The sequence below is a fragment of the Lepisosteus platostomus genome, chromosome 14 (genome assembly GCF_059453375.1).
Source record: "Lepisosteus platostomus isolate fLepPlt1 chromosome 14, fLepPlt1.hap1, whole genome shotgun sequence".
NCBI lineage: Eukaryota > Metazoa > Chordata > Actinopteri > Semionotiformes > Lepisosteidae > Lepisosteus > Lepisosteus platostomus.
This window is the reverse complement of record NC_142624.1, coordinates 41,447,047-41,466,694: the sequence shown is the minus strand read 5'-3', so window position 1 is coordinate 41,466,694 and position 19,648 is coordinate 41,447,047. Positions and strand designations below refer to the sequence as shown.

At 42.4% G+C, this 19,648-nt stretch overlaps 3 protein-coding genes across 3 annotated transcripts in view; all 3 read right to left on the bottom strand.

The window, feature by feature from the left end:
• Positions 1 to 37: 37 nt before the first annotated feature.
• Positions 38 to 2,993, bottom strand: LOC148649518 (uncharacterized). The gene is made up of 3 exons (XM_088606317.1): positions 2,846 to 2,993; positions 1,166 to 1,397; positions 38 to 849 (listed from the first exon to the last, which is right to left on the bottom strand). Exons 1-3 carry the CDS (start codon positions 2,892 to 2,894, stop codon positions 690 to 692), a joined length of 441 nt encoding a protein of 146 aa, XP_088462443.1. The 5' UTR covers positions 2,895 to 2,993; the 3' UTR covers positions 38 to 689.
• A 1,287-nt stretch (positions 2,994 to 4,280) lies between these two features.
• mcm6 (minichromosome maintenance complex component 6) lies at positions 4,281 to 11,378 on the bottom strand. The gene is made up of 17 exons (XM_088606310.1): positions 11,158 to 11,378; positions 10,413 to 10,559; positions 10,189 to 10,299; positions 9,644 to 9,893; positions 9,236 to 9,401; positions 8,927 to 9,072; positions 8,688 to 8,838; positions 8,327 to 8,468; positions 8,001 to 8,142; positions 7,367 to 7,474; positions 6,800 to 6,955; positions 6,477 to 6,605; positions 6,216 to 6,377; positions 5,828 to 5,966; positions 5,433 to 5,597; positions 5,165 to 5,304; positions 4,281 to 4,925 (listed from the first exon to the last, which is right to left on the bottom strand). Exons 1-17 carry the CDS (start codon positions 11,253 to 11,255, stop codon positions 4,815 to 4,817), a joined length of 2,463 nt encoding a protein of 820 aa, XP_088462436.1. The 5' UTR covers positions 11,256 to 11,378; the 3' UTR covers positions 4,281 to 4,814.
• A 2,178-nt stretch (positions 11,379 to 13,556) lies between these two features.
• Positions 13,557 to 19,648, bottom strand: part of dars1 (aspartyl-tRNA synthetase 1) — a 36,209-nt gene continuing 30,117 nt past the window's right edge. Inside the window, exons 11-18 of the mRNA XM_088606311.1 lie at positions 18,323 to 18,457; positions 17,325 to 17,472; positions 17,015 to 17,161; positions 16,269 to 16,311; positions 15,812 to 15,892; positions 15,595 to 15,706; positions 14,658 to 14,729; positions 13,557 to 14,069 (exon numbers count right to left, since the gene is read on the bottom strand). Of these exons, the coding sequence (XP_088462437.1) occupies positions 13,978 to 14,069; positions 14,658 to 14,729; positions 15,595 to 15,706; positions 15,812 to 15,892; positions 16,269 to 16,311; positions 17,015 to 17,161; positions 17,325 to 17,472; positions 18,323 to 18,457 (830 nt within the window). The 3' untranslated portion in view covers positions 13,557 to 13,977. The remainder of the gene's footprint in view (positions 14,070 to 14,657; positions 14,730 to 15,594; positions 15,707 to 15,811; positions 15,893 to 16,268; positions 16,312 to 17,014; positions 17,162 to 17,324; positions 17,473 to 18,322; positions 18,458 to 19,648) is intronic.

The window sequence follows — 19,648 nt, the reverse complement described above, 5'->3', positions numbered from 1 at the left end:
CATTTTTTTTCCCCAAGGAAAATATATAATGCCAAGATATTTAACAGACATTTATTCAAAGCAGTGCAGAGACTGTGTGAAAAATTAGGCAGCAACAACTAACTCTACAGACCTGTATACAATAAGGCAACCCTGTTTTTAACGCCTCACCAAAGAGTAGACCCCAATGAGGTTCAGTAACTTGCTCGGAACAGTCTGTGGCACAACCAGCATCTGAACCATGAACCCTTGATACTGTCACAAGCACATTACCTTAACCTCTGCATCTCACACATACTATTCCCATCAGATAAGTTTTCAGAGTTTAGAAATTCAATGATATCTGTTTCATACTGTGAAAAGAAACTCCACATTTCTTTTTTAGTTTCTGTAACCAAAAACGCTTACACTTCAACACAGCATTAACTGCATTGTGTGTCATGTCTGGGAAAACACCTGTCCTTCACAGGTAGTTTGAAGGGTGGTTACTAGAGGTTTGATATAGTAGTCACATTAGGAAAGTTTAATACTTTGTCCATTTTTGAGGTGTGATTAATTAGCTCTCATAGACAGGGTTCTACAATAGTGGTAGTGTGGTTATTGTAAAGGTTTTTGAACAGTAAGAAATTAACTTTTTGAAAACAAGTTCAGTATGTATTGAGGAGGAAGGGGCTATAACACTTGTAACAGTGTTCAAACTGTGTTGGTGGTCATTGAGTTTTCTGGGCTGTTTTGTATCTTTCACTGTCATAGTCTCCTTCGTTTGCAGCCTTCATCCTCTGCCGAATTTTCAGTTGTTTTAAGCGGTTCTTATCTACTTCTCTCTTTGCAAGGAGAAATGTGATTATACCCGATGGCAAGCCGATGATCCTGAAAATAAAGCAAAGAGAAATGTGTGTAAATGCCAATGCATTTCAGAAACTGAAAACATTCAGCCATCTGACCACACAGCAATAGTCTATAAGCACAGCTTCACTGCAATTTATGCTATTTATATATGAAGTGCAAATTGCCAAAGGAGGAAACTCCAAACCGTTTGCACATAAATTAAATACAAACAGGGACACGTCAAACCTAATAACGATTTTGACAAAGCTTATCCGCTACACCACATGTACATGTAGAAGAAAAACAAGAGTTGTCTCAAAAAGCTTTGCAGAGCTTCCACAATAATGCAAGTTATTACCAGGCGAGCCCAACTTTCATCATGGGGTTCTTGGCCTTGCGTTTGGGAATGTACTCCGGCTGGCCGTGCACTGGCATTCCGGGATCTGTTCTGGAACACCTCAGCGTACTTCCATGATGACAATGGAAGTGCTTCCAGGTCTGCAGGACGGGAGCGGGACTCGGCATGGAAACAGCTGGTGCCGAGAGCAGAGGTCTCTGGAGGATCTGCTTTGTGAAGAGTTTACATGCGCCTGAAAATAAAATGAAAGGCATCTACATGTGCTTATTGAGCTGTACATGCCATAAGGCTGCTGTCTGAGTCCAAGGTTGTACTCCCTGTTCACTCACGAGTGCACAGCAAGACACAGCAGCAACCACATCATTAGGTTTATCAATTAGCACATCATTAGCAACCCTTTGTATTGATGGAACGGAAGTGGAAACAGTCACCAGCTTTAGGTTTTTGAGAATTCACATTTCTAATTACCTAACTGGACTGTGAACGTGGACTCAGCAGCACCTTTATTTCCTGAGGTACCTCAAGCGATGGGGGATGCCAGTACCTGTGTTGGTGAACTTCTACCGCTGCACCATCGAGAGAGTCCTCACCAACGGGATCACCGTGTGGTATGGCAACACCTCTTCTCGAGAGAGAAAGGCACTGCAGAGAATGGTGAATGTGGCCCAGAAGATCACCAGCTGTGGTCTCACCAAGATTAAACAGCTCTATGAGGACCGCTGCCGTGGTAGAATTCTGGCCATCACAGAGGATAGTCACCATCCTGGCCATGAGCTCTTCACCCCACTGCCCTCAGGCAAGAGACACATGAGCATACAGACACTTACCACCAGATTCTTCAATAGCTTCTACCCACAAGCAGTGCGACTGGCGAACACATTTAGCAATGCCCCTCGGGCCACACCTACACCATCTACCTTATTATAATTTCTTGTGTATTGCACATCTCCAGTCATCGTTTACACGTCTGTAATGTTTACTTGTACATTGCCTACTGTTTGTATATTGTCTTGACGCAGTCTGCACTTTGTGTTTTTACACTTTTTTAACAATCGAGAGACTTTCTGAAGGAATTCCATTGTACCAGTTACATGTACCGGTTACATATAGCAATAAAGTTCAAGTTCAAGTTAATGAGCAGGAATCACCGCTTCAAATAGCAACTTGCATGAACTCTTGTTTTGTTCATGTTTTGTCTGTGGCGAGACTAGTGGTTTGAAACAAAATGGAGATTTTGTGCTTGATCTTTAGTGGAGATCGTACAGTACTTTCACACGCTTTACGATTTTGTGCTTGATTTGGAAATTATAAAATTTTTACGATGCCGTAAATTAATTTTGTTACCGAGATTTAATAACAGGTCTGAGAAGTTAGGACCGCTGTTTCCTTTCAAGATTACTCTTGCCAGTGCAGAAGTGGAAACTCCTTCCTTTGGGTTGCTAATGACGTGAACTCAAGACTACCTTATGTTAAAAAAATCGTTAAATTATCCGTGTGTGAATTTCATGGCAAAGTACTTCATTGACTCTTTAAGCTGACTATGCTGCCCAAGCTAAATCCCGGCTTCTAAAAACGTCTGGATGAGACCCTTCTATCACTTAGATGCCAGCAACCAAACAAAATGTACCGAATGACCCCCTCTTTTGAAAACTTCATGTTGCAATAGCCCTTCCAACTAACCTCCAGCAGCTCTGAGGCGAATATTCATCCGTCCAATGGTCGCCGCCATCTTTATTGTATAACTTCCCAGAAAGCACCGCTCTTCCGCACTCCACCTGTCTTCCGGGACTGAGTCCTGATCGCAGCACGCAGGCGCAAGTGCTGAACATGTCGCTCGTCAGCTGGGCTCTGCTATATAAACTGCCTCAAACAAACCCGTACCTGAACCTGCTGCTGTTCTAGGTTAAGTTTAGGCTACTTAAAAGAAGCCAATAATTCACATCTATATTTCTCTGGGGCAGCTGTACTGTCTTACTTCTCTGCTATTTAGTCTGTAAAGCTCCTTAAAATGAAAGATTATCAAGCTTGTCTAGAACTAGTTCAGGTGGGTGCATGCGTAGGCTGCAAAGGAACAATAGGTTCATTCCCTGCTGAAAAGAGAACAAAAACACAGGTGTGAGGCTCACACCTGAAGAAGGCTCCACGGCCGAAACGTTGTGTTTTCTTTCTTATCTTTTCAGCATGGAATAAACCTATTGTTCATTTGTAGTCTAGAACTAGTTTGATTAAGTGATTTATAATACATCTGATTCACCATGAGCATTTCCACAATTTTGCGCAAGTCGGAAGGTCAGGACGGTCTTTGCAACTATTTCAGATATCCACTGAAATTCATTTAAATACATTTCCCCCATTCTTGTCTGTCCATTATTTCTGACACAGTGCAAAGCTGTGTCAATAAATGGGGCAGGTGTTACCGGGAGCTGCGCTGTTACCGAAAACTCCCGATCATTTAAAACAGCTGTTCCGAGTCTTCAATAGGTTGTGCATTGTCAATGGTCAATGCACTCGGTATACAATGATAGAATTGTATTGTCACTACTTAGCATAATTGCTTTAAATAAATAAAAAATGAATATAAAAATATTAACATGCTGCCCAGAATATACGTGGACTGCTAAACGAGTTGGAAGTCTGCTTTAACAATCGACTGAAAAAAAACGTACCCACATATACATGAGTAAACCGCAGGACGACAATGTGCATTAACGATCGATCAGTGTCACCTATAAACCCTTAAGGACTAGTGAAAAGCAGCTCGGGCCTTGTGTAAACACTAGTCTTCAGCGTTTTAACCAGGAAACAAAATTATAGCGACATCATGACAATTACAGGTTACACTAGACATACAGATGCAGTATGAGCAGATCTGCTCAGCCTTGTGCAATATGAATGCTGTATTTCAATTTCAACTCAACGAAGCTACCGACTGCATGCATCAATTGTTCAATACTTTTCCTGAAAATAAATCTGATATATGCCTATAAGTTCAGTAAGCACAGGGCAGCAGTGTTTAGGGTTGAACACTTACAAGTTGGGAAACTGCACATTCAAATACAGTTTTCTGTCCATAGAAACTGTAAATGGCGGAAAAAACAGGACATTACAATTCAGATACGAGAAGACAATTCATTAAAAATTATGTCACACACAAGAAACAGCCAAGTTTTTAAATGATCTAAAAGAACTAAACACAATGTAAAGCTATTTTGCACTGTTAGACACAACTGTTATAGATTTGCAGTCTTTAACAGAAATCTAAAAATATAAAAAAACAATAAAAAAGTACAGATTGAATGATAGGTTATATACAATGTGCATAAAACAGGTAAAATGAGACACTGGAATGACATTAACCTGTCACTAAATTTAAAGCAGTTTCAGGTGTAATCTGCTCTACAAAACAATAAGCCAAGATCCTCAAGTAAGGATAAATACTTTTAAATGGGAAAAGACTGTGTTGAATGCATTATTAACAGCAATGCTTTGCAGAAATCAAAGCAAAAAATAAAAACCACAACTCTACCCATCACTTTTGACAAGAATTTTAAACTCCAACCAAAAATCAACTGAATTTAAACTGTTTCTTCAGCACTTTCATGTTCTTTCTCATGTCTGACAATACTGAGACTGACGTATTCTCTCCAGTTTAGTCCTCCAGTGTATAGTTGGGGTTAACAACCAAAAACGCCTCCTCAGGTTCCGCCGCTGTCTGGGAGCCCTTCAGTGCGCTCTGAGATAACTCGATGAGAATGTGGTCCTGCAAAAGCAAGTGATTGAACTTAAAACAAGTCACTGCCCTGAACAAGGAGCAGGTCTAAATCATAAGAACGTCGTGGTGGAATTTCACTAGAGAAAAAAAAAATCTCTGCTAACAAAATGCCAAAGACGAAGAACCAGCTTCCTCATCAGAAATGATCAGACAAGCCGACGGTTAATTTAAGATCGAGTTAAACAAATCCTAACCCAATTGCAAAAACACTGAAAAAATAAACTTACATAATGAACAAGCCTGTGAATGACTTTTTCAATTATTTTCTTCTTATTAATAAGCTCTTCTTCAGAATCAATTTCAGATTCTATCTCCTTCAAGTACCAGTTAATAACTGCACTTTTCTTCAGCCCAGATTCGTCATCATCTGCAATAAAACGGAGAAAAAAAAACTCAGATGTTCCCTATTAAACAATTTGCCTCCTCCCTCCTCGGTAAGGAAGGAAGCAGTATTTAAAAAGAAATGAAGGGTTTTAACAGCAGAGCAGTGCTGACCTTCCTCTGCCTTTCTCAGATGGAGGACGATGAGGTTAGAAATTCGACGGTACTCTGTGAAAGACAGTCGCAAATGGGGCTTCCCGGCAGCAGTGTCCATTCCATCGTCAGCATGGCCAGCGACTCCGTTCACTTCACCGTTAACACCCGCCGGCACAGCGTGACCTGGGGAAACCAACACATCCTAGTCTGGCTGGCTGAGCCACAACATCAATGGGGCTTCAGTTTCTGCGGTGTGCGCAGTCTGGTCTCAGTTCAACTACTTCAGTTATTAAAAAGCAATAGGGCATAAATTAAAACACAGGTTGAGTTTATTATTTGATCCGGTAAACTTAATCTGAACGGAAATCCAAGAGCGAAACTGCCTGCCGGTGTTCTAGCGATTTGAGCCGTACCATCCACTCCACCGGCCACCTCCTCCTCCTCCTCTTCAGGCTCCTCCTCCTCCTGCTGTAAATTGACATCCGGCGTTTCCACCCGGATGACGGACTTGTTCAGCAACCTAAAGGCTTCTTTAACATGCTTTGGCTGCACCTGTGAGGCAGAAAGAAAAACACAGCTGCAGTTTCCCCATCAGAGCACAGGGCAGTACAGCCAGTAAGAAGAGCTAGCGCAGAGGCACACAACATGCAACCTGCTCTGGAAAGGTGTGCCGATAACTGCTGTAGCGGCCTGCCTGCTCTCTTCATGCCATGTTCGCGCTGGGAAAGGCATTCTCTGCGTGAGCTGAACGAGTCTATGCCCAGGGGCCTAGAGGGACGCCCGGCTCTTGGGGAAACGCACCTCGTCACAGCAGTGCATCCTGGCCATGGCCTCCGACAAGCGGATCATGCTCTCCAGCTGCCGGACCGTGATCCTCCAGGCCGATTTGGCGACGCCTGAACCATCCCGCTGCCTCAGGCGCTTGTACTGCTCAACAATGAAGTCTTCCGATTCCTTAGAAATCTGGCAGCAAAGCACGGGAAACCCTGGTTTATCACCAGTCCTTCAATATAACACTATTAAGGTTTATTTTTAATTTTGGGAAAAGCAATTTTTACTCACCTTTGGTTTAAACTGCCTGGCAAACAACAGGTATCTGCGGATCTCATCCAAGGTGTAGAGGCGGTCAATAGACTCCTGCACTCTGGAGTGGAGGTCCACTATACGTCTGGCTATGGCGTAATCTGTGACCTGGGGAAATGCACAAAGCCTGAGCATGTCAGAAAGCCGTTCAGCAGAGCAAAGCCCATCACAGACACCAATCAGTTTTCTAGTAGAGACTGGGGGAGGTAAGCCCTTGTACTGCCAGTCCTACAGCCAACTGCTGTTCTTCAGGAGCTCACTGTGCACAGCGGCCATGGCGGCGGGAAAGCGCTGCTGCTCACCTCGTTGCAGTCGTCCACCAGGATGAAGAAGAGGTCAAATCTGGACATGATGGGTGCTGTGAGATTGACATTCTGCTTCAGGGACTTTGACCTGTCATAGCGCCCCCCAATGGGGTTTGCCGCTGCCAAGATGGAGGTCCGAGCATTTAGGGTGGCCTGTGTAAGAAAAATAAGAATGACCCCATTTGTACACTTAATATTAGATTATTTTTAGTTACAATACTATTACCTTAAACAACACTTCATTTAAGAAATCTGTGAAAAGAACACAAACTGGTGCAATATGCTGAGTCTGGGCCAGCAAAATACTGCTGGCCACAAGAAAATAGTACATTTGTGCTGCATTCTTCAGATTTAATGGCTTCAATTACATCTGAAAAGGCATAATGGGGTCAGCAGTACTTCCAATCTGCAGCCAGATCTAATCAGATCTCACAGCTAAAAAAGGCCTAGGTGTACAGCGCTTGGGGATCTCTTGGGATGAAAAAACTACAAATCCATAAAACTAGAAAGAGTTCAGCAATGCAACCAATAATTGTTCTGCGTATCTCTCTGGCAATTGCTCACCTTAACACCAGCTTTAGTAATGGAGATGGTCTGCTGCTCCATGGCTTCATGGATGGCCACCTGGTCCTTCATGTCCATCTTGTCAAACTCATCAATGCAGCACACACCCTGAGGATCACACACAGGCTGAACACTTGGCTGCTATTCGCAGGAAGAACACTCCGCCCATTCTAGGTTCAAATCCTGTCCAGATCTCTGTTACAACAATGAGAATATACTGGCCTCCTCCTGTAACTCCCATGATGTTATTCTGGCATTGACATAACTGCTGCAGTTTCAGCAGGTGTGGAACATTACCACCTGGCACAGTACAGGTGTGAGGGTTCAGATATCACAGCTCCAAAGCTGGCAGGTGTGATGTCCATTATTTTATAGAGTTTTAAGCTGTTTACCAGCAATTAAATTCATTTAAAAGCAAATCCAGCACGAATAAGAATACAGAATATAAAGGCGTATGTTGCATCATGTTATTTCTAAAATATCAGGCACAGCCAAAGTGCATGACCCACAAATAAGGGTGTTATTATTCCATAAACCACAGACACTCGACATCGGGCGAGCCAATTATAGAAAACAGAATTCCTAATGACGCGTGTTTATACGCTGCAAACAGACAGAAGCTGCCGAAACCTACGTTGTCAGCCAGCATCAGCGCTCCCGCCTCGATGACGAACTCGTGGGACTCCTCGTCCCGGACCACAGCCGCGGTCAGACCTGCTGCGCTGGACGCCTTTCCACTGGTGTAGACCGCGCGGGGGCAGAACTCCTCCACGTGTCTGCAAGAGGACGCACAGAGCCGCTAAGAGCTCACGCTTGACAGATGGCTCTCCTTTCACACAGGCAGCACCAAGGCTCTATGCAACTACAACCAAAGGGGGCAGAGCTTCGTGCTCGGCACACTCCAACCTCCAACTCCAACTCCAGACCTGCCACACCAGGCTCCCCGGGATCCACACTCACTTGAGGAACTGGCTCTTGGCCGTGCTGGGGTCGCCAACGACGCACACGTTGATGTCCCCTCGCAGCGAGGTGCCCTCCATGGTGGTCTTGGGAACTCCTCCAAACAGCATCAACAGGATGCCCCTCTTCACTTCATCATTGCCTGACAACACAAACACTCTCACCAGCCACACTCTCACTGCTTTCAACACGTAGAAAAGTACACCACCTCAAATGCCAGCATGGAGTGGCTAAAGTTAAAACTGATCAAAATTTTTAGCACTCAGGTTTGTGGAGCACTAATTTAACACAAGGTTAAATTAGTTTTTTAATTTAGACATTTCTAAAGGCTACTTTTTCCAATATATTCCTCAAGACTCACCATGTATAGTGGGGAACAGGCTGGTGCAGAGATTGTGATAGAGGTTCTTGTCCTGGCTCATCTCAAACACTTTCTCCCACTCCTTCACAGACATCTGGTTCTTTATACTCTCGGCTGTCTGTTCTTCATCTCGTAGCTCCTTTCCTCCAAACTGGAACGAAGAGAATCTCTTAACACCGTCTTTCAAAGACAAGCTAACTGCAGAAAACAACCGTAGAACCACGAAGTGTCGCTCTCACCCTGGGGTTAGTTGGAGCCACGTGACAGGCCAGGAAGGCTAGCTTATAGGACAGGTCTCTCACACCCAGAGCTCGCAGGCCCCGCAGGCCCTCGTTCTCGTAGCCCTGCGAGCCAGAGGGGCGAGCACCCGTCTCCGCCCGCACACCTGCAATAGCAGCGGGGGAACATCAGGGGTTTAATTTAGTGTAGTGACTTAACAATGTCACTAACTTAAAAGCAACTTGAAACGAAAAAGAAATCAACCATGCCACCCGAGATCCCAGTGTTTCATGAGGTCGCGGAGTTCAGTGTCAGAAGAGGCCGGGTACCTGGTGTGGCTAGCTGGGACACATCTGGGACGACAATCAGGGTGCCCACAAAGTCACACTTGTCCCCCGCCTGCGCCGACTCCACGGCCTCAGAGCGCAGGATGACCTCCATGCTGCGAGGGATGCTTCCACGCGGCAGCTCCGCCTGCGTCTCCTGGATTCGCACCTGGAGCGAGAAACTGTCAGGGTTACAACTGGAGCAACATTCACTCCTGCACAGCAGGAAGGACTGCATCCTCAGATCCAAGGGTGCCTTTATCAAGGCACAACAGCACCAAGGTTACAGACAGACTTGTGATGGGTAGCAATGGCTTCCTATCTGGAACTCCAAGGGGCATGAAGCAACAGTGCGGATGAGCATTTCAGGATAGAAACTGAAGAGCTCCCAGTCCTAGGCCCGCGACCCACCTTCTGGAAGTCGATGAACCGGGACTTGTTGGTGTCCAGCATGAACCGGCGCCGGTTGTTGCAGACCGGGTTGCGGCAGATGTTGGGCTGGGTGTACTTGAACTGCTGCTCCACATCCTTCACCACAGTCTGGCAGTCCAGGCACAGGAAGGTGCCGCTGACCAGCTCCGGGTGAACGGGGTGAGTGCGCACCACCTGTCCGCTGATCCTCACCAGCGACCCGATCTGCACTGAGGTCAGCTCCCGGATCCTGGGCACAGGACAGACATCACAGTACAGGCACACCACTTGCCCTCTTTAGCCTACCACTGAAACATCACTCAGACTTTACACCCATTATTACAAAGGCAAAGGCTTAAATTCACACACAGCACAGGCTTGAAACTAATTTCACCAAAAGAACTAACAAACCCAGCATTGGGATTGTGAGCTTTAAACTATGTGAGCTGTAACAGCTGCGATCATATTGCACTGGGCCAATCATAGACATCCAACAGCTTCTCCTTCACTCCTGCGTAGAGAACACTGCTGTCATGACCTCTTACTTGTGTCTGGTGGGAACATCCTGGATCGCCACATAGAACTCCTTGCTGGCTGGAACATTTCCATGATCTCGGGCGAAAGTTTTCACAGCTCGGCACACATAGGGATACACTCTGAAAGATCAAAATAAATGATTTTAGGGAAAATGAGAAAACAAGCGGCGCGGACAGCAATCAACACCTCACAGGGCAGCGGCGTGCTAGTTCCGATGCAGCTCATGGGCTACCTGTAAAACTCCTCCTGCACGGTGGTGGCCAGCTGCTGGTTGAACTGCTCCAGGTCAGCAAAGCTGACGAGCAGCGTGTTTCTCTCGGGCCGGATCAGCTCCTCCGCGTCCCGCAGGTACTTCACCTCGCCGTCGCTGTTCTGAAACCTGCGACACGAGTAGAGGAATCCTGTCACTGCCGGGCAGCAACTCCACCGTCGCTACACAAAGCTTCACAAGTGCAAAGTTAAAAACAGCTCTCGCAAACTCGCACTTTCTTACAGCGAACAATGATCAGCACAAAGCAACGCTACAGCGATGCGTTTTAACCCCTTCACAGACTGGCCTTGAGCTGAAGTGGCTGAAATGGGCTTTTCTTTTTAATTAAAGGTTTCGTGACATAAACGGATTTAAATACACTGCAAGAAGCCTCAGACACTTTTTACCAACACGGAACTTCTTTGTATTCAAAACTATTGGATTAACAATTATAGTCAATATGACTTCACTGCTGTTGATCCACAACAGGACGCACAATGGAAAAACATGTCGGCAAGATAAACTACCCAAACCCAACATTAAGGGTGAATAATATTTCAATTTGATTTTAATGAACGCACGAAAAATCAATAAAGTTATTCCACCAATTCATACTCGTCCTGTATTCGTTATTAATGCACAATCCGTATAGGCTTTTCTGGATACGGAGCAGACTACAGGAGCTGCAGCACACTTTCAAAGTCGCGTTTCAATCTTAACCACTTACTCCTCCAAGAAATCCTGGAATAACTTCTGACACTTCTCTGCTAAATCGTCTTTGATTTGCTGTCCAGGAGCACCCGCTGCAGGTTCTGCGAGATCCATGCTTCTTTAAAACCCTTATAAACCCAGTAAAAGAATAAAAAACTCAGACACAGGCACGCAGCCCCACACTTCCAGTGCTCCGAGAAAGTTTCGCGCCAGAGCAATTTCCCACATGTTAGCTTTCCCGCCACCAAGAACCAATCATAGCTATTGCTTTTTTACATCGACGCCTTCCCGCGAGTTTTGGGCCAATCAGCGCCCCGATGTGGAGTGGGTGTGTCTTACAATGAAAACCTGTATGAGACATGAGGAGGGTACAACATCCGGACAGGAAACAAAATGGAGAGGGTTTGTGAGTTTTTATGTTGTGGTGTTCAATTACTGTTCTTGCTCAACAACTAAATAATCGTTACAATGCAGAAATTACTTTACTATTCGGAAACGGAGGATTATACAGACGTGAACTCCGAAATGCAAGCATGTAGGGCAACGTAATTTCAGTTTTACTACAGATCATCCGAACAAAAACTGAATAATCATAATTTAAAACCGAACAAAAATATTTAGGATGAAATTTCTTACTGAGAGTGTACCGAAACGGATTACTGACTCAGTGGTAAGACATAATTATAGGCTCGTATACAACAGCGTTCTTAATAAACGCACGACTAGTAAAACTGCGTTAAAATGTAAAGATACAGGAATTTCACAGTTACTCAGGTTAAGCACTGAAGCTAACGATCCGTTAGAAACGTGATTAGGGATGTATGATGATGTAGAAATAATAATAATAATAATAAAGCCCCGATCTCCCGAGAGGCTCAGATGCGGTCCCAGGTGTTACTATTATTATTTATACTTTTATTTAGAAAGTTCAGAAGTGAGTCAGAGAATTTGTCTAATAGGAAAGGCATTCCGGAACAAAGAAGCAGCGACAGAAAAGGCACCAACAGGTAGATTCAGTGCTGGGTACAGGAAGCAGAGGACCAGCCTCGACCGACTGGAGCTACAGGAGGGAGTGTAAACACGGAGGAGTTCAGAAATGTAAGGTGGAGCCAAATTATTTAGAGCCTTAAAAGTCAGTTACAAGATCTATTATTGAATATATATCTCAATAGGCCATATTGCAACTTTCTGAGAAGAGTGTTGGGGATCCTATAGACCAAGGAGTTGTAGAAACCAAGTTCATGGTGTCATGCAGACGAGATAAGTGATGGTGAGACCAAAGGAGGAAGAAGTTTTCACATAAATCTGAGCATCATCTGCATAACAGTGAAACTGAATGCCATGTTTGCATATATAATAAAATCCAATATACTTTATGTAAAGTTACATATATAATATGGAAATATGAAGCCATGGGCCCAAGACTGTGGCACACTGATTGACTGGGGTGATGGGATTTATAAGGACAAAGGAAAACAAAACTCTGCCAGTCAGATATCAGTGGAACCAGTTAAAAACAGTCAATTGATAGACCTGAAGGTTCGCAAGCATTTGAACAACAAATAATGATTTACTGCATCAAAAGCCATACTAAGATCAAGGAGCACAAGAAAACTTTTAGCCCAGGAGTTGGACGCAATGGGTAAATCATTCACAACCCTGATAAGAGCAGTCTCACTGCCATGATTAGGGCAAACACCGGACTAGAATGATTTAAACAAACCATTAGCTATTATGTGAGCCTGTAACTGATCTGCAACCACATTTTCTTAAACCTCACGGACAGAAGTGGTAAATTAGAAATTGGTCTGTAGTTGTAATAGAATCGGAATCCAAGACAGGTTTCTTTCATATAGGAATGATTGATGGAGTCTTTAAAGCAGTACAGAATATACCCATTGATGATAATTGACAAGCAAAGGACAGATTCCTGGCAGGCAAACTTTCAGCAAAGAGGAGGGGTGGGATCTAGGCAACAAGAGCTTGTTTTACAGCTACTAAGATTTTTTAAAAGTTGATCTGAATTAACTAAGCTTAATTCAGAAAACTCTGGTATGGAGGGAATGTCAATGGAAAAGCTAGGGCTCAGGTAGCGGTCGAATCAAGTACAAGGCTAAGACTCGATTCAGGTAACTAGATTTATTGCATCTATCAAATAAAATATGCTATCCAATCAGTACTTGGCTCACAGACGTCACTTGGAGACTGTGAATACCCGTTTTCAGGTCTGCAACAGTAACAAACTATGAACAGGCTGCTAAGAAGATCTGTAGACTGGGAGGGCATCATGCCCTTAATTTCATAAACATGTTTCATAAAACCTGTTTTAATCCATTATGTGGATTAAGAAGGTGGTATTTTCTCTAGGGGCCTTTCAGGAGCTCTTACATTAGAAATAAATTAACACACCATGTGTAGTTTTCTATTGCTTTAATTCATATTTGTAATTGCATTTACTGTTAAAATTGAAAATCTCTTCATCTGCTACTTCATTTCCATAATTAAACAGACTTCCAGTGTGCACAATCATAAATGAAGAATCGTACAAGTGTGACCTTAATACTGCAATTGAGTGAAATCTATAAAAATGCTTAGAACAGTACATTAATAAAAATAAATGCTGTATAAATGCTTTAGAGTTGTTTCAAGTCAGTGTTAACTTGTGTAGAATTTCAGTGTTAAAGTTCAAATCCCCTAAGATGTACTTTAATTACTAATTAGTATGATTAAAAACGGCTTGATTTATTGAATCAGTGGCACTGGTTTGTACACAGCTTGTGTGTAGAACAGTCTGACAGCAGACGATGGGAGTGGAGAGTCCAGCCATGTGTCTTCCTCAGGGGGTCAGGCGCTTGGGGTCGCGGGGGAACATGGAGGTCTGGCGGACGTTGTGGAGCCCCAGGTACAACATGGTTACTCGCTCCAGGCCTGCAACACAGGACCCACACAGTCAGTGCAAAACAAGAGCTCCTGTTCCAGAACAGATGGCATGCAGATCTCTCGCTATTGAGCCTTAACAGTGAAATTAAAATTTTCTTCACTGTTGAAATGTAATGTAGGCTTTAAGCACTGAAATATACGCAATGTAGACAATGCAAAGATTAAAAAGATTTTAAACTTAATTCACCACTGATTTTTCAAATAAGATTATTCATTAAAAGGATGTTTTGAAAAGTCTAAGGCATTAGTATATTCTTTCCATGACCAGATAAATGCAATATCTGTATATTTTTTACTTCTGAATTCATAAGCCACATTTTGCATTTTGAGATAGTTTCTTGTAATGCAGGACACAATATGCTTTAAGATCACTATTAACATAATCACAGTAAGATCAGGTGAGTAAAAGTAACTATCTCACTTTCAACTAAGTCTTAAACTTGACACAGTGCCACCAAGTTGTTGATTGTTTTCATAGTCAGAAAATAATGAAAAATAATCAGAATTGGACTTTTTTTTTCTCTACACAAATTCCTGTTTGCAAAAGAGAGATAAAGTTTGAAGTGGATACTTCACCTATGCCACCGCCTGCGTGAGGAGGAGCGCCGTAGCGGAAGGAATCGATGTACGCTTTGATTTTTTCAAGGTCTGCAACAGACACAGGGCTTTAGAATACAGACCATCTTGTCATTTTGAAGTGAACACAATGTTATACAGGTACATCAAGTTTTAACAGCAAAAACTTTGGGATTTCTAATTATGTAAATAATTAATCGTCAAATCTGTGAAGTTAATGAAATGAAACCTTACATGAAATGAAAAGAATCACTTTGCTTATCATTTCTGTTCATGTGCTAGTAACTCATAAACCACAGCAATCTAGTCTCTGCGGTCATCATGGGACTTCTGTCCAGTTCCAGCAGCCTGACAGCTCATATCGAATACAAACTGCCAGTAATCTGAGCAGCATCTCATCACATGTTTTGTGAACAGTGTCTTAAGTAGAATTGCTGGAGGAAAAGCAATGTTCTCTTTTTGTTAGCAAGTTGTTATAATTATGTGTAGGTTAATATACAAGGTGGATAGAACAGAAACTTCCATTATAAAAAATAACAGTTTTATGAAAGCATTCAATTAAATGTTTTAGGATTTTGTACATTTGTACAATTAAATATTTAGGATAAGCAATGACTGGACTATCCTAGATAATCCTGAATCTAGGCAACTGTGGTCTCTGTTGTCTCCATTGTCAGCTTTATCATTCAGCGAGCAGTCAAATGACATGTATCAGTGTGCTGATTGGATATTGCCAACTAGCCATTTGGAACATGGTCTACTCTGCCAGATCACACTACCAGGTGGGTGTAAGTTGTTAAAGGACTCACACTGGGCAGTCTGTGCAAAGGATAAAAGTTGCCAGTAGATTCTCTTTTGTAACAAAGAGTTCTATTTGATTTTAGTTTCATAATCTAAACAAAGATTTCTAAATTAAATTCGTGGACTGTTCTTTTACCGATATTGTGATGCAGGGCTCTCTCGCTGAGCAGCTGAGGATCGTGGATTCTCTGAGCTCCGGACAGAATTTCTTCTCCCCTCATGAACATGTCATAGGAGTTTGAGTATTTCTGAAAGAGAGTTTTACTCATTATTTTTTTTTACCATCGCTGAAATATTTGTATGCAGCTGTAATGAAAGAGGCCAGTGTGTAGAGCACGAACTCCGACACTCACAGGGTTGTTGGGGTCTGGCATGGTGTAGAAGGGCCTGACAGCCAGCGGGTACTTGTCCAGCACATAGAAGTCAGTGTCATACTGCAGGAGGGAAGAGAGCAGCCCTCAGGCTCATCACACAGACACATACGCAGAATTCACACAGGAACCGTGTCAAACGACAGGAGGCCATTTGGCCCATTGATCCAAGCATCTCATCCAACCCTTCAACAGCATGACTGGAAGCGTGTTCCAGACTTCCACCACTCTTTTGGAAAGGAGTATCTCGCTCCAGATTTTTAATAATCTTAAAGAATATCCATCACACATGATGTATGCATCAATAAATCACAAGTATCACAAGTATCATATTCTGGGTGGTTTTGCTGTAACTGCTGTTAAGTGTTAATACTGCTATACACCACCATCATCATATGTTTTAAAACTATTTAACTTTAATCTGGTGAATTTATCATACCTTTTCTTTCACAAGACGACCAAGAAGCTTTTCATTTGGTGTGCTAAAGGAAAAAGAAAAAAAAAATGTTAACACAAAAAACAACTAGTTTTGATCAGATTAATTTTTTAAATAAACTCTGCCAGAACTGAAAGAAAATCGGAAAAAGCCAAGTCAAGACGTTTAGATCTGAACCTTGCTGGCTCCTGTAACCTGAATATCAGTCCTGGATGATGCACAACATAATGATAGCTTCATAAATAATGAAGCCTTTTTGAAAAAAAAAATCAAATATAGCAAATACCTTGCATTTCAGGTCAACACATACACAGCACAAAATTCTGTGTGTGTAAAAATGCTGAACAGCTCACAGTGAATACTGCGAGTGTGCTGTGGATGACGAAGCACTAAGCCTGAATGATAAGGTCACTTCCCCTGGGCTCATGGGAAGGGTACAGTCCCATGAGCCCCAGCCAGGACAGTGGTTCGAGACCGCTAGAATTCGGGTTCAGTCTAGTCCAGGAAAGACCTCGACATGCTGTGATTTAGAGTTGCAAGTTACTGATTCCTGTGCAGCACAAACTGTGACCCCAGGCTTCTCTCCCCGTCTGTGTGTCTCATGGAGAGCAAGTTGTGGTAAGCAAAAAGACAAATTCCTAATACAAGAAATTGTAAATGGCCAATAAAGTGATCTTATGTCATCTCTTATCTTAAAGTCTAAAGTGATGTTTTTGGGAAAGAAGAGTTGCAGCCCATTTTTCTCTAACCTGAGATCCTCCTCGTCCCCCATCTCCACCCCTGCTTCCTTCAGCATGGCCACCGCCTCCTTGTACTCCAACCGCAGGGTGGGCTCCAGGAACTTGAAGGGCTCGCTGGGGTACTGTTTATTCACCGTCTGGATCTCCGTCTGGAACCTGCGATATCCACGTACAGCTCTAGGCCACACTTGCAATACACCTTTTCACCACAAGATGGCAGCAGTAACTTGTAAAATCCCTTCGAGTTCTGACGGACACCGACTCGAGGAAATAAAAGCTCATGAATAGAACTTAGTCAAATCAGGCTAACCCCCTTTACCTGTCTCTCAGTCCCTTAAAAATCTGAACCAAGGTGTCTGTGATCTGGTCCACCACCTCGTGATAGTGGTAGTTAAAAGCCATTTCGATATCCAAGCCTACAAACTCAGTCAGATGGCGGTGGGTGTTGGAGTCTTCTGCACGGAACACTTGTTAGAAAAGAGAAAGTGTTATGAAAATGTAATTAAAAACAGGAGATGCAAATTTTGAACTGAATTTTCTAAATTATTAAAATATATGACTGGCTTTCAAACCTGATAACTCCTATGTTAAAGAGAAAATAAGTGATACAATAACTTGGTAAAACTCGTGTCATACTTATGGGCTTAACTCTGCCTTAGCAGAGCCTGTAACCTTGGAACTGAATTGAACACATACATCACAAAAGTTAATTTACAAAATACTACTATTACATAAGTAATACTTGTGAAGAAAATTATTTTAAATACCAGAAGAACACTGTAAGTTACAGTTCAGTGTTAACCAGAGTCTAGGGGAGGTTGGTAGGTGTGAAAAACCACTGCAGCAGTTTTTACTTGACTGCCCACAAGAGGTCCCTAGAGAGTCATATCTGTGAAGTCTGAAGAGCCACATGTCAATAAAAATGCTGCAGGGTTTTTACTTCACACTGAAAACTTTTGGGGAGTTTCCATCTTTAAAACCTTGGTGACACTGTCATCTGATATCTGGTCTTAATAGGCTTTTTGTATGTATGTAAAATGTATTTTCAATCATCAAGCAGCTAAAAGAACTGCCACAAGATATATTAACTGAAAAAACAAATAGACCTTTCATTGCTGTCTCTATACCAGGGGTGTTCCACTCAGCTTTTGGAGGACCTAGTATCTTCAGCATTTCAACATTTAGCAGTATGAGGTAAAAGTCTAAGAGTCTTGGTCTATACAGCTAAAATAGACCCTGAAGGCAGACATTCTGCAGACAGCAAATAGTTCAGCATTTGGTTGCAGAAGGAACTGAAAGGTTTAGGAAGGTTCTTACCAGGACCAATACAGAACACTTGATCAAAGTCAGCACAGATGCACATCTGCTTGTACAGCTGTGGTGACTGAGCCAGGTAAGCACTAGTCTTAAAGTAGGAAACAGTGAAAACATTGGCCCCTCCTTCACTGGCAGCTGAAAACACAAAGTGATTTATAAAAATTATTATAAAATATAAAAGAAAAAAAAGTTGTTTCAACAATGTTAAATATTCTATGATTGTAATAAAATAATCTGATTTCATTGTTATATAATTATTAAAAATAATAATAAAATAAAAGACATAAGTGAATTACAATTTTTCATAATACATGACCTACTGGTAATCAAATTGTTTTAAAAATTTTGAAACTACCCAAATCAGAAGACGGGCTGCTACAGTGCATTAGAAAATAATTTCAAAGATGCTGACAAACTGCACGTGTCATTTCAAAATTCAAAAGTTCATTAGCCTGATGTCTGATTGGCTAGACAGAATCAGGAAGCAAAAAGAGAAAGGAAGCAAGTTATCTCCCGCACAAGGTAACCACCATGCCTGTGTTGCTTGCAGACTGCTAACATTTTTTCCCATGCTTACTATCCAAAATACTAGGAACCTCCACTAAATAATGTGTTCATGATCTTGTAACAAGAATAGCATGTGGAAAGAATCATGCAAGGTTTTAAAAATTGTGCAGTCACACGCACATTCCTTCTGCACAAGGCCAATTCTACCAGCTGGATTGTCTTCATCTGAGACTGTGATTAGGTATCACAGCACTGGGGAGGGAACTGTACAGCTTGCAGCAGTTTCCAGCAGGACAGAGAGTTGATAATCGTTCTGGCTGGGGAAGGCAATAAAATTCTCCCCCTACTCTCAAAGTGGACCAGGAATTGCCCAGCCACAGAAAGTCTTTCTATTGTTTCGTCCAGGTCTCTCATAGGTCAGCCTGAAATCAATTGTTTGCAAAGATTCAGAACACAATGAGTTTCAATCATTTTAGTAAGTTAACCAGTTCAGGTACCTTAAGATCTATAGGTCTTTGATATTTTTTATTTCAAATGATCTCTAAAACACACGTGAAAATATATCCTGTAGTCAAAATGAAACTGTTCCAAGTGTTCAGAAAATGTACAATTTAAGGCCAACCTAAAAAAAAAACTGTAGGACTATGGGTCTCCAGGACCAGGTTGGCCACTCCAGCTCAGTTCATTGGAGTCCTCTTTCCCAAAATACAAGTCGGCGAGTTTACTCTATTGAATATTTTAATGGTTCTACTTCACCATGTAATGATAAGTTATTCCTTCAAGTATAAGGAGAATAGTTAATGGTATAATGGTGTAAAT

What these genes read in the sequence shown, in the direction of transcription:
- LOC148649518 (XM_088606317.1), bottom strand. Translation starts at nt 2,894, where the DNA reads ATGGCGGCGACCATTGGACGGATGAATATTCGCCTCAGAGCTGCTGGA. An exon ending in TCGCCTCAGAGCTGCTGGAG is followed by an intron (nt 1,398 to 2,845) that starts GTTAGTTGGAAG and finishes TTTTATTTTCAG; the next exon opens with GCGCATGTAAACTCTTCACA. An exon ending in ATGAAAGTTGGGCTCGCCTG is followed by an intron (nt 850 to 1,165) that starts GTAATAACTTGC and finishes CTTTATTTTCAG; the next exon opens with GATCATCGGCTTGCCATCGG.
- mcm6 (XM_088606310.1), bottom strand. Translation starts at nt 11,255, where the DNA reads ATGGATCTCGCAGAACCTGCAGCGGGTGCTCCTGGACAGCAAATCAAA. An exon ending in TGGCTCCAACTAACCCCAGG is followed by an intron (nt 8,839 to 8,926) that starts GTGAGAGCGACA and finishes TCTTCGTTCCAG; the next exon opens with TTTGGAGGAAAGGAGCTACG. An exon ending in GGATGCACTGCTGTGACGAG is followed by an intron (nt 5,967 to 6,215) that starts GTGCGTTTCCCC and finishes TCTGCCTCACAG; the next exon opens with GTGCAGCCAAAGCATGTTAA.